This window comes from Notothenia coriiceps, unplaced genomic scaffold (genome assembly GCF_000735185.1).
Source record: "Notothenia coriiceps isolate Sejong01 unplaced genomic scaffold, NC01 NC01_scaffold00011010, whole genome shotgun sequence".
NCBI classification, from domain to species: Eukaryota; Metazoa; Chordata; class Actinopteri; order Perciformes; family Nototheniidae; genus Notothenia; species Notothenia coriiceps.
In genome coordinates, this window is record NW_011343711.1 from 211,368 (window position 1) to 225,096 (window position 13,729).

Below are 13,729 nucleotides of genomic sequence, written 5' to 3' on the forward strand. Positions count from 1 at the left end.
GACAACATGCCCTCACGAGTGCCTTACGAGAAGTTGCCGCTCACAAAGTTGCTGCCGGAGCCTGAGAAACTCCACGGGCGGTCATACGATGGCTTAAGATGCCCTCACGAATGGCCCGATGTTGTTACGATCAGAGCCGAATTTGAACATTTCCTTAATCGTGTGTTCATCGGGTGTCAATTTCGGGACAGTGTGACAGGGGCTTTAAGGGGAGGGTTATCATTCTGAAAAAAGAGTTTAACCTTCAGCCACACCCCACTCTCTGCTCTTCTTCCTCTATTATCACCTTGCTTGTGTCTCCCATCATAGTGCAAAAGATCTGTCCTCTTGGGACTGACAACCAATCAATAATGATATTTGACAACCTGTGGCTGTGAAACTAATAGAGATCATAAGATAAACTATTCTTTTATGTTTTGTGTACAGTATATCAATTCATTTTCTAACAGGCACATTTTAAACATACACTTAAATATATGAACACTGCCGTCTTTATAGTCTTTCTTTGGGAAGTAGCATGGTTAAGCACCAAATCATAACACACTTTGAACCAGCCCTGTGTGTCTTATTAAGCCCTGAATATGGCACAGTTATCAGCAAGCCCATATGTTGTCTTTACTGGCACAGAAGATAAATAATAAGCCCTTGTGAAGGCTTGCTAATGTAACCAGCAGCCATGTGTGAGAGGCACTTACTAACTGGGACTACGGTAAGCCACAGTGTCCTACTTTTTATACTTGAAATTACAAAATATACTTCCACAGATTTCAGCTTTAACAGAACTTTTAAATCCAAGCAGACACATATACCCAAGTTTAAGGCCTACAAAAATCTATGTGATTGTATGGAAATACAATCAGTGCAGAGTTCCTCTTTAATGCCCATGGTTTTGAAAATAAATGTCACATATAGGTGAATGTTTTTAATTGTTCTCTTTTATCCTCTCTTATCCTTTCGCCTGTATCTACTTGTCTTTCATCCTTTTTATTTTATTTTATATTTTTTCATAACTAATGCTGTTGATATTTTGTGATTTTAAGGGTGTCTATTACCATCTGGCCGGGGACAACAGCTGGAAATTAGCCATGTCGGCTAAAGCTGCTCCTTTTACTGATTTTGTGTCAGTTCATCAATGGGGACTGTCCACGACACTGTAAATAAATAAACTAAACTAAACTTAGTTTAGACTTAGACAAATTTGTGTTGTCCCACATCATGTTGTCTTTTATCCCCACCCCATCTATTATTTATTTTCTTGCATTTTGAGACCTTGTTGTGTAGTTTTTGCTTACATTACATTCAAACTAAGGTCCTTCAAAATACATAAAAGCCTGACCAGCGCATGCAGTGGCTGTCCTGTCCTCTGAGTAGGTGTAACATGTCATTGAAAGCCAGCAGGATTCATTTTTCTCCCCCAGCTGCTCTCTATGGCCCAGTCTGAAGGATGCCCTCAGCCTGCCAGAGGGAGCACTCATTCTTCACTCACCACTGTGATGAACGATGTGGTTAGACTGAGGCAGCTTGCTTTGTGTGAGATGTGAGTCCGTACTTGTGTGTTGTCATTTTACTGTCTGCTGGAATAATAGCTGGATCCGATTGTCTCTGAAGGACGAAAAGGAGGAATCTGACATGGTTCACTTCCAGGTCAAGTTCAAGAGCAGGTTTATTCTGGTTGCTATGCTCATTGCAGTAATCAGGTGGCTTTTAATGCGTCCAGTGTGTGGGTACAACAAGATTTTGTTAGTTTTTTATGTGGTATTTGATTATCAGTGATTGGTACAATCCTTAGTAATTTGGTGTGACACATGGTATCTTTCATGGGTGTGTGTAAGATGTATAAACTTTTTTCTCCCTGTGGAGTAAAGGTCGTAGCTGGGAACGATGACCCTCTCCTCCAGCTATGATTTTCTCCATGACTGCCTCACTGTGATGGAGGCAGTTTGCTGCTTTTATGGATGTGTGGAAATGTGGTTGTCGTTCTCTTTTCCCTTATTTTTGTGTCACTTCTTTTCCCTCTCTTCAAATCTACCCCCCTGCAAAGATAACATATATTCCCTCCTACAAATTCACATTAGCATCATAATGGCGGCATTACCAGCAGTAGGGAATGGCATTGCATTTGGTTTAACTGAGTTTTTCCATTACATTTACATACCACTTACCAACTCACAAACCCATGCTGGTTCGCTTTCACTCGTTCATGACTGGAGGGAGTTCTTCAGCTGTTACACATACTTGCATCCAGGTGTGTGTCTGCTTCATCAGGCAAATATCTGCTGCCTACTGTACTGTATCCAGATGTAGTTCCTCGGCTTTGGTATCAGGATGAATACAATAGGAGTGATAGCTTGGAAAAAAGATTATATAGTTAAGCTGATATTGGAAGCGATACTTGCTGCTCTTTTTTGGAACCAAAGAGACTGTACGTATAATCCCAGCGCAGGAAAATGTCAGAAGATTAAATCTGTACTCTCTCGCTTGTTTGCAAGCATCTCAGTTAAATACTTCATCATCATTCCTCTCTTCCTCTTCCTCTTTGTGCCCAACAGGCTACTTCACTCAGATTTCAACATTGGCAGATGTGCAAGAGAATGTGATGGAGTATCTCCATGTGCTGAGTCGTCCAAAGGTGATCGACCGGGAGCACGACACGGTGTGGACTGAGGCTTACATCGACAACACTGTGAGTTTTGATCATGCCCTCTCTCACATGGTACCAGTTCCGACAGTTACCTCACACCCTCCCACTGGGTTGGGAGCACAGACAAATCTGTGATTGATTCACAGATTTCAACCTTTTCAAAAAATGCACTACAAAAAAATGGTATGATCAAGATGGATGATTTTATAATCCAAAGGAGGGTTGTAGTGATACTTTGAAAGTGGAGGCCTGACACTGTGTTTTGCCTGTGTACGTCTCAGACTGAATGTGTGAAAGTGTGTGTGAGCAGCAGATGGAACTATTAAGTCAATGAGCCTCCTGTGTGTGTTTGCGAGTCGTGTAGCATGAGTATGTTACATACAGTGATTTCACTCATGTGCTGACTAAACACATGTTGCTTATTTCCACTATAATATCTTAACTCATATAATCATGCATTGCTAAATGCCCTCTTCATGCCTTATAGTTCCCTTTATAATTGCTAAAAGAGCCCAAAGAATAATGCCTTACCTACACAATAGGATCTTGTGCTATAAGATAATTTGCGCACACTGTACCTTTCATGCTTGCACAATGATTCTTTTATTAGTGCTTTGCTATAAAGAGTGAATTGCAGTCATTTGTCCTCCACTATTTCTAAATGGATTGTGAGAGAGAGCTCCAAAAATGTAAGGAGACAAAGGCAAGTGCCCTCTAGCAGAAAAACGCACAGGCTATCAACACTGCATGGAAATGGATTGGTTTTCTCTGCGACCCTCTTCATATTCCTTTTACCTTTTCCTGTCTTTCTCTGCTTATTTCCTTCTCTTTGCCCTCATTATCCCCATCTATGTATCCCAGTCAGTGCATTCACCCACACTGACTCAACACTAACAGCTTAAGTGTTGTGTCCTCTACTGTGACCCTCCCAGCCATACAAATCTCCTCCTGACACAGTCACAGTTTTTAAAGTTCCAGTCAATGCCAGGGGATTCTACACACCCACAGATGCTGGCACTCCTTTCAGTGGAACCTGCACTTTTTAACACTTATCCACAAACTGACAACCCTTTCCTCTTCCCCCCCCCCCCCCTCCCCTCTCCTCCTTGATCTGTTCTTTTTAGCTCCCCCAAGCTCAAAAGGTAAAACAAATCTGATTTGAGGTCATCGCTGTATTGTGCTGTGTTGAGGCCTGGTGTGTGTTCATGGGCATTTCATGTGCATGTGCGTTTTGGTCTCCGATCTCTTTGAGATGACGGCATAATTTGGGTGAACTAACTACCATACTGACCCATGGCATTTTCTTGTGTGTCAGTGTCGTACGTCGCTCCTCAACCTCCTGATTCAAACCATGCATCGTGGTTGTCAAAGGTTCAGTTGATCGCTCTCTTCTGCACGTCTGATCAAGCACACGCACATGTCTGAGCAGCACACGCTCACACTCATTCATCATTGGTGATGCTGTGTTAGCCGTGCTTTGCCAGTGTCTCCGGGGCTGGCATTGTGACCATTCGTGTAAATGTGAGGCCACGTTTCTGCTCTTGTGCCTGTGTGGTTTTGGTGTGAAAACAAGATTGCCTGTGTTATTTATCTGGGTAGAATTCTCCAGAATAAGCTGTTTTGTTATCTTGTGGGTCAAAATCCAATAGCCTGTAATGACTGGGTGGGATGATCTATTCTGACGCCTTTTTATCGTGTTCAGCGTTTTATTTTTTCGTTTTTTATGAATGATGTGGGTTGAGATAAGCAGCTCTATAATCATAACAAAGATGATGGTGAATCAAAACGGTGCTCTGTCCCCCTGTCGGCATGAGCTGAGCACAGAGCAGTCCCATCAGACAGCTGGCAGGCCATATGTCTGACATAGAACTGTTAGTGTGATAGATCCATGCTTATTGACATGGAGGCGACTCAGCAGAAAACGGAAATAGATATCACATTGTCAGACAGGATAATTGGGATAAGCAAAGAGTCTGCACTGCAATAAGTTCTTTGCATGTAATCATCCCAGCACAGCTCCGGCCTGGGTGTGCGACACAAAGTCAAACACACAGTGACAGAATGACACACACACACCCTGCATAGTGATAGTGCCTGATAAGGAGTTAGCAGAACTCCTGGGATTGGCTCAGTGTTGGGGAAGTGATGAGCATCTGCTATCTATGTTTCAGGGCTGATGTGTATCATCATTCCTTCATCCTATCTTTTTCCTCTCCTCTCCATGGCGAGACCAATATTCTTTCTAGCCTCTCCCCTTTTTGTCCGTCTGTTTCTCTTCGCGCCTCCATCCCCAGCTCTTCCCCCCCCACCTGCGCTCCCCCTCCTGTCCTGTACCCCTCCCTCCTCCCCCTCCTCTCCTTCGTCTCACTAGCTTCATCCATCATTCTCTGGCTCATTTGGCTTTGTTTCCCACTCTGTCGGATGAACTGACACTGGAGCTCAGGGATGATGGGAGGGAGGTGGGGGTGACGGAATGTGTCGGGGGGAGATATTTGAGGACAAGTGTAGGGAGGGTGAGAAAAAGAATGTCAAATATTTGCAAAAAAACTTGTGAAGAGAACTCGAAGGATGTAAAGAAGGACTTTGGGATGAGAAGAGGGATTTTTTCCCTGAAATTCAAAGAACAAGATTTATACTTGGTAAAGCTGCAACAGTTGATTACCATTTGATGGCAAATTGAAGTAGTGGGCTGTCCACATTTCATGAAAGATGAATATATACTCACTCAAGAGTGATTGAGGCAAACACAAGCTTTCATAGATGTGGCAGATCCGTGCCAGCTCTGCTCCCCTTTGGGTATGTGTTGCTTTCCCCACAGGAGCCTACAGGGGGCTTTGGCTCCAGGGCTTACACACACAACATCATTAAACCCCAGTCTCTAAAGAAACAAGAGTCACCTCGTTCACCAGAACACAATTTCTCACAGCAACCTATATTCTAGGTGTCCTATGAAACGGCTTACATGGGACAGGGTGTGTGTATCTCTGAGGAGTGTCAGTGTGAGGGTATGTGTGGGAATTTGTGTCTGTGGAGAGCGAGTGTATCAGAGAGATACTTTTTCATACTCTGACCCACAGCAGGGGAAAGGACATACACACATCATTTGCTCTGACTGAAACAGATGGAGCCGCGAAGGCAATGATGATGCAGATTTGGACCAAATGTGTCTTGAGTTTTGACCTTGTATTAGAGGTTGCTGGTTATGTATGATATGTCAAATTCCAGATACAGTGGACTCCCTCAGGGACTTGGGGCACGGTCGTTTCGGAGAACACTCACTCATAGGGTTCAAGGAGGAGCCTTTTTCCTGTCCTGGGTTTGGATAATGAAGCACAGGTTTAAAGGTCTCCCCTCCTCTGGGTAGGCTAAGTGAGGATCCTCTGTAGCTGTGCTGCTGGCTTTGAATCCAACATATGTAGTTACTGTCTGCCCCATGCAACTCTTGTTATCTGCTTGATTACAGTATGCCATTTCCCAGAGCAGCTGGGCTACTCTGATTTTTTCTTTCTTATATATATATTTTTTTTATTGAGCAAGTACAACGTATACAATTGCAGAATAAGAAAGGGACAGAAACATAATGCTCACTTTCAGTTTTCTATTTTAAACATCCCACCCCACATCCCCACCCCGCCTCGACCTCAGGTGAAAAAAAAAGATTAAGCGCACAAAAAAAAAGAAAAAAAATCTAAATCATTAATAATAATAATAATAAGGGAAAACTGTAAGCAAAGATATTCTTACAATAAGAGTAATATGAACCGAATGGACTCAATCATCTGATCTGTTAGGCATAATGTATTGTTAGGCATAATGTACAGAGTGTCCATGAAAGATAAAAACGTGTTCTTTAAACAACCTGATATAGAAGAGAACCTCAGTTTTTCCAACTTCACATTGTTTAGAACCTCCTCGATCCACTGAACATGAGATGGGGGCAAAGCGTGCTTCCAATTTAGGAGAATTCAACGCCTAGCTAGCAGGGTGCTGAAAGCCATGACATGGCGCGACTCGACCGAGAGCGCCTTGTTAGGTGAGATACCAAAAATAGCAGAAAGGGGATTCGGATCTATCTCTGCCTTTTTATAATGTATCAAATATTCAGGACCAACAGTTTGTCAACTTCGGACATGACCTAAACATATGTATAAGGTCTGCTGGGGACTGGCCACATCTGTTCAGGCATCGGCAACCCTGATTTTGAACAAAAGCATGTACTAAATATAAAACAATTCTAGATTACACAATGTAAAAATGTGATAACTTTCATCCATACCTTTGCAGACTTCTGATATATGATCCAATAGACTAGAGCTTGGAAATAGATTTTGTATTTTTAGATGAGGCTCTTCTCATTTACCCTGTCCTTTGATCGATCCTGTACTCCAGCAGCAAGGCTGACCATTGTTAACGCAGCTGTACTTAGTTGTGCTCTGCTCTCTCTTTGATGTCCAATCCTGCGTACTGAATTGCTATTACCAGCTGTCTGAGCTCAGGTCACCAATTCCCTTTTCCTCAGTGTCCAAGGGAGAGAGAATGGATGCTAGCAGTTTCCTGTCATTACCTATTATTACTGGAGGTAGATGGGGGGTGAGCCCCTGAGGAAGGAGAGTGATCAGAAAGCGTGTAATGTTCAGTTAAGAGGGTTGGTTTAATAGGGCAGTTTTCTGAGAAAAAGTGTTATAGTGGGATCTAATATCTAAGTCTAACAGATTAATACTATAGCTGTAGCAGAAATGGATCACATGCAACATGATTTATCTTTTTTGACACAATTGTGCACTGTGTTCTGGGATTCATAATGCACCAAATGGACCAATTACTCATGGTGACTAGAACATAAACTGCGTGAGTGACTGACATTCAGACAGTTTTGACATTTCTGAGTGGACAAGGTCGGACCATTTTTTGCAGAGTGGGAAGCATTTCTCCAGTATCTTCATAAGAGAGTCAAGCTTTCATCTCTAATGGATACCATCGTCAGATACAGACAGCCGCTGGAAAGATAAATATCATAATTATTCCAGCAGTCTTTAAGGAGGGAAGATACCCAGATCCAAACTAAAGGCACTGCCTTTGGATAAGCTTATTCTGCAAAGACATCAAAGGCAGGCTGTGATTGAGCACATTTTAAAGCAAATAATAAACATGAATAAAACATGTCATGGAAGTTTTGTAGGTCCCTCAAGAAGATAATATGACTGCTGCAGAAGTCCTATCAGGTTAACTACTTAAAGAACAAGTGTTATGCAGCTTGAGATAATCATACACGGAAAGATGATTCATACAATGTGAATATGCCATTTCTTTTGTAACTATAATGTTTCATCATTAGCTTTCCTTCTGTCTCTCTTTGTCCTTCCTCCCCCTCTCAATGGCTGTCTCTCACCTTTCCGCCCTCATGACTCAGATGGATGACGGTAAAGGTCCGGTTCTGATGACCACAGTGGCAATGCCAGTGTTCAGTACCAAGAATGAGACTGTAAGTGCACATTTACTGCTATACAACCAAAATCACATTCACTGTGACTGCCATTATGTTTCTCCAACTCTTTTGCTCCAACAAAACAGCTTAGTTTAATTGAAAAACTATGCAATTACGTATTGCATAATGGACAAGGAATTAGGGTTTTAAACAATAGACACAAATTGTGAAATAATGGTTAATTATGTTTATTTTTGATGGACACTAATTGTAGTTTGATTAGAGTCTGTAAATTAGGAAACAATAGAGCATCACTAATTCAATATAGATTGGTCATAAACAGTGGATCTGTAGGAGTCTGTGCTGTTTAATTAACCTTTAAAATGCAACTTATAATATTTGTAATGTCTGTGTTTCCAGAGAAACCGAGGCATCTTGCTGGGGGTGGTTGGGACGGACGTGCCTGTGTCTGAGCTGCTCAAGACCGTCCCCAAATACAAGGTAGTGCACCCAACGTCAATTTGTTACTCCTAAAAAAAAAGGATCTTAATGGCTATAGCAGAAACCCTTTAAGATGATCACACATTTTATTATAATGTTTTTTAACTGAAGGAATTGGCCATTTTCCAGGATGCTGAGTAATTAAAAACTACAGCTATGTACTGTAACGTTTTTCTTATACGTGAATATGCCAGTCCAACCCAGACAATTGTAATTGAGTGCAGTAATTGAATGGCAAACTCAGAAATAGATAAATCACAATTTCTTTGTTGAACTTTTGAAAATTATTTTTCACGGCTCTTTCCTCAAGTCCAATAATGACAGGAAAATTATACACTTTATACTAATACATTCTGATACTGCTCCCCGCCACATCCTGATGATGTCTTTCACTTGTAGATTTGAAGCTTGGTTGGGTGTAAGAGTTTGACATTTGAAAGTGTATTATTTGTCCAGACGTAGATTAATTACACCACCTCCTTTGTGTTGTGGAGTTCTGTGAGTTCCCACACAAAGACGAAGATTATTATGCCAGTAAAAAAAATCAAAGAGCTTGATTAGTCCATATTTGAAATTGAGTACAGATTTGTCATGCATTCATTTGGTGTGTGTGTGTGCGCCCAAATTTGCGTGTATCCTTTCTAGCTTGGCATCCATGGCTACGCCTTTGCAATCACCAACAACGGCTACATCCTCACACACCCAGATCTACGGCCACTTGTGAGTATTCCCCCCAGCACCATTCAGTTGCTCTGTAACAAGTTGTCTGAGTATGAACCTTATTATCATAACAATCCCTTCTAGAGATTGAAGTTAAATGTAATCATTTATTTTGTACATGCAACTGAGGAATACCAACTCTTGTGTTCATGTCAAGTCAATTACTGATTTCATTGTCACACTGAGTTGCCGATTGACGGAGAAAATGAGTGCGTAGTTGTGCGGCTGCTCTCTTTGCCGCGCTGTGTCTGTTGGCTGCGTGTCGGTATGTAGATGAGGAGAGTGTGTTCCAGGCCTCCGCTGTGCTGTGCATAGACAGAGATACAGCTTCTGAATGGCTGTGATTAACTCTATTGTACTCACTCACTCCTATCACAAGAGGATAAGGGTGGGGGAGGATTGAGGAGTGCAAGGGACCTGCCTAATGTGAGAGTAGGTGCAGGGTGACAAAGCAGGGTGCAACACATGGATGAAAAAGGAGAGGTAGAGAGGGATGAGGGGACATCAGACAAGGAGGAGAGGAGACAGTGAGAGGGACAGACAGATTGTTTAACTGCAGTCTAATTAAAGATGTTAATGAACAGTGTTTAACAACTAATGGGGGGTGGGAGGCTGTCCACAGATGAATGAAGAGCTGGACTCACACAAAGACACACATATAGTACACATTAGATTCTCTGGCCTCAAAATCATCTGTTAAATGTTCTGATGCTTTAACACGTCTGGCCGTATAAAGGTTAGTTCATTGACAATCACATTCATTTGATCTAATTCTGGATTATTAAGAAAAAGGTGATTGATATCAATCTCACATTTTTCCATTAAGTAGGAAGCTAGCTGCAAAAGATACATACTAAACAAATTAAATATAGTGTGTTAATACTGAATTATTAATTTGCCATTATGTGGATTTGTTGTTACTTTGGACGGAGCTAGGCCAACTGTCTCCTGTCCTGATAGAAAATACATGCTCATTATCATTTGTCAATTATTTCAGCGTTTTAAATTATGATTTTATCTGGTTTATACCATTTTAAATTGAACAATTTGAGAATGTTACCTTTGGCTCTGGGAAATTGTTATTTTAATGACCAACAAACCAGGCCATACAAAGAAAAATAGATTCATTTATAGTAAAACATTTTTAACAATTGGATGCAGCACTAGTGTGGTGCAAAATATTTGTTAGCTTCGCATTTTTCTTCAGTATTTCTAACTGTGTGTTTCCGTGTGCCTGTGTGTCCAGTATGGAGATGGCAAGAAGCGAAAGCGAAAGCCAAACTACAGCAGTGTGGATCTGTTCGAGGTGGAATGGGAGGATAAGGAGGACACGGTGAGACCCTCGAGTAAATCCACTCTAAGCCTCATCGCAGTACTCAATGCAAATATGATGTTTAAGAGTGGGTATGTGCTTTGTGTTGCTAGCTGAGAAATGCCATGGTCAACAGGAAGACAGGGACCTTCTCCATGGAGGTGAAGAAGAGTGTTGACAAAGGGGTGAGGAATCTAAAATTCAGATATCAACCCAAAACACACAAACAAGCGCTTTTCTGATGGTCCAAAAAGGTGTGCCAGCAGAGAGAATCCACCCTGCCAAGGGGTTGTCACACTTGGCACGGTGATATGCAGGATTGACTTGGGGATTTGTTTCTGATTTTGTTTGCTATGCATGCACGGGTGTGTGTCTGTCTGTGAGTTGAGCCCCTTATCTTCACCAAGCACATGTTGCTGAGCACTGGAGAGACAGCAGCCCAATGATTCTCGTTTACTACTTTCCTATCTGAGAGAGACGCATTCAGGTGTGTGTTGGTGTGTGCGTGTGCATGTTTGTGTGTCTGTGTGGGTGTGCATGCCTGTGTGTGTGTGTGTGTGTGTGTGTGTGTGTGTGTGTGTGTGTGTGTGTGTGTGTGTGTGTGTGTGTGTGTGTGTGTGTGTGTGTGTGTGTGTGTGTGTGTGTGTGTGTGTGTGTGTGTGTGTGTGTGTGTGTGTGTGTGTGTGTGTGTGTGTGTGTGTGTGTGTGTGTGTACACTTTGCATTTTCTAAGCTTAGTAGAGAGCATTATACATTAGCCTGATTATTAAGCATTCAATATGTTAATTCATTCACACACACTCTCTCAAATGTACACACAGATGCATATTCACAATCCTTATCCAACTATTCACGCAGTGTAAAAACACCATCAGCACAGTAGCAGATAGTGTCACAACCGGACCATTTAATCCACTAGATGGAGCCAGACAGCAGGACATCACATCAGATAACCGCTATCACACTGCCCACTGTTTACTGCAGCGTGTAATAAAGTGTATTCCTCTCTTTTATTTCAGAAACGTGTGCTGGTGTTGCATAATGATTACTATTACACAGACATCAAAGGGACTCCTTTCAGGTAGGAAAAGGGTACATTTTTTGACATGTGAATAAGCTCCTGAAGGACTGAGGTGCCAGTATTTACAGTTGTCTTTCTGTCATCTAAGAAAACGTTTTTATTTCTATTTTAGTCTGGGGGTAGCCCTATCCAGAGGCCATGGAAAGTTTTTCTTCAGAGGGAATGTCACAGTGGAGGAAGGTGGGAAATCTTTCTTTTATTTAATCTGCATTTTCTCACTTTTGCTCATTTGTTTCCTGTATTGTTTCTGTCTGTTTGCTCAACCCCCTCTTCCCCTATCTGTATTTATTTATATATTTTGTCACTAATTTGCACTCAACTCAAATGTATTTACTATACAGCAGGATAGTAAAAATCGTACAGATTTACTTAAAGAAAAGAGTACCAATACCAAATTTGACACTATATAATATTATTTAAATATTACTATGTTTCATTACAGGTGAACATGGCGTTAATAATTGTTTTGAGGTAAAATACAAAAGCATGGTGTACTTACAAAATGTCATCTATGCCGTGGGAGGAAGAACTCCGATTTATATTTTATTTTATTTTCTGTGGATTATAATTGCATCACTTAAAGTTGAATTAGGATGTAATAATGAGTGAGCTTCCGATGAACAAATATGTATAACAAGTTTTTTGCACTTGTTAGTGAATGTCATTAAAGCTATAGAATCTGGAGAGCACTCTATTCTTTGATTAGCTTTTAGTGCCTCATTTGTTTAATTTTGTTATATTTGATGAGAAGAGTTTTTTCCGGTAAACGTCTCAAACAAAAATCACGGAGTAAGAAGTTTCACTGAAGTATGCTTCACTTTTACGCTTGGGTTAAATACCTTCACTGAGCCTTCTTACGAAATGTAAAGTAGGCTATAGGGCAACTCCACCATTACCAAAGTAATGGCTTTCTTAAGGTCTTATATTATATACTAGTATTGTTATTACTGGTGGATTAATATAGAAGCTTTTTTGTTTTTGAGATAATGTTGGGTAGCTAAATTACAATGCACAATCATTTGCGAGCTGTTCATTTGTATCTAAAATGTTCAAATTTTGTAAAGTGTACAATTGATATGTATAAAGTAGCATACAATAGAAAGAAAGTAACTAAACTCTATTTAGTCACATCCACCACTGAATACTGTATCTCATTATGCAACTTTTTTGCTTCCTTTTCTTTCTTTGTGCGTCTCTCTCTCTGTGTAACACGCTCACACACTCTTTCAGAAATTATGAATTAATAATGAACTTTTCCACAATTGGACAGGAAGTTAAACATTTATTTAATGACTCCTAAGTGTGACCCTCTTTTGAGAGTGCAATGTTTTTGCCCCTGATTATTTATCCAGCCTCATAAATGTTAATATTCGTGTGTGTGTGTGTGTGTGTGTGTGTGTGTGTGTGTGTGTGTGTGTGTGTGTGTGTTTCTCCAAACATGTCCATCATGCGGAGCTCTCTGAGCATGACTTGGCTCTTCCTGATCTAATCAGAACTGTCACATCCATTCAAAAAACACATTTTTCACCCCTGGTGTGTGTGATTAAAAGTGTGTGCTTTCGAAGGTCTAGGTGCCTAGCCCTATTATTATGATTTTATATTGAGTGGTTTTGCTATGCTTTTGAGATATGAAGTTCTCATTTTCTTTTTAGGTCTTCATGACTTGGAGCATCCTGATGTAGCGCTGGCAGATGAATGGTGAGAGTATTCGAATGATGCCGTATGTTTCTGACTGTATCATCCTCATTTCTTATTCAAGTCACGTTGTTATTGGACTTCATCCTTATTATTTTCCGTGCTTATAAAATAAAAATAAATTACATTCCCACAGCACTACAAGAGTTATATAACAGCTCTGCAGGACTTTGACTTGATGGTTGTGTCACTTGATGAATTGTGGTCACAAAAATTAGGACCCAACATCTAAGTAAAGTAAAACAAATTCAAACAAATTCTGGTAAATGAGTCAACCTTTTTAGTTTTACTTCACATTTAATTCATCATAGATGTTGTGCAATGCAAAAAGCCGCCTGTCTATATGTTGGAGTTT

General features: G+C 40.8%; 1 protein-coding gene across 1 annotated transcript in view; it reads left to right on the forward strand.

Annotated features, from left to right (window-relative positions):
• cacna2d3a (calcium channel, voltage-dependent, alpha 2/delta subunit 3a) overlaps positions 1-13,729 on the forward strand; it is an 87,721-nt gene that overhangs the window by 40,617 nt on the left and 33,375 nt on the right. The window contains exons 8-17 of the mRNA XM_010772247.1: positions 1,419-1,530; positions 2,550-2,683; positions 8,052-8,123; positions 8,487-8,567; positions 9,213-9,287; positions 10,534-10,620; positions 10,713-10,784; positions 11,618-11,679; positions 11,792-11,859; positions 13,332-13,377. Of these exons, the coding sequence (XP_010770549.1) occupies positions 1,419-1,530; positions 2,550-2,683; positions 8,052-8,123; positions 8,487-8,567; positions 9,213-9,287; positions 10,534-10,620; positions 10,713-10,784; positions 11,618-11,679; positions 11,792-11,859; positions 13,332-13,377 (809 nt within the window). The remainder of the gene's footprint in view (positions 1-1,418; positions 1,531-2,549; positions 2,684-8,051; positions 8,124-8,486; positions 8,568-9,212; positions 9,288-10,533; positions 10,621-10,712; positions 10,785-11,617; positions 11,680-11,791; positions 11,860-13,331; positions 13,378-13,729) is intronic.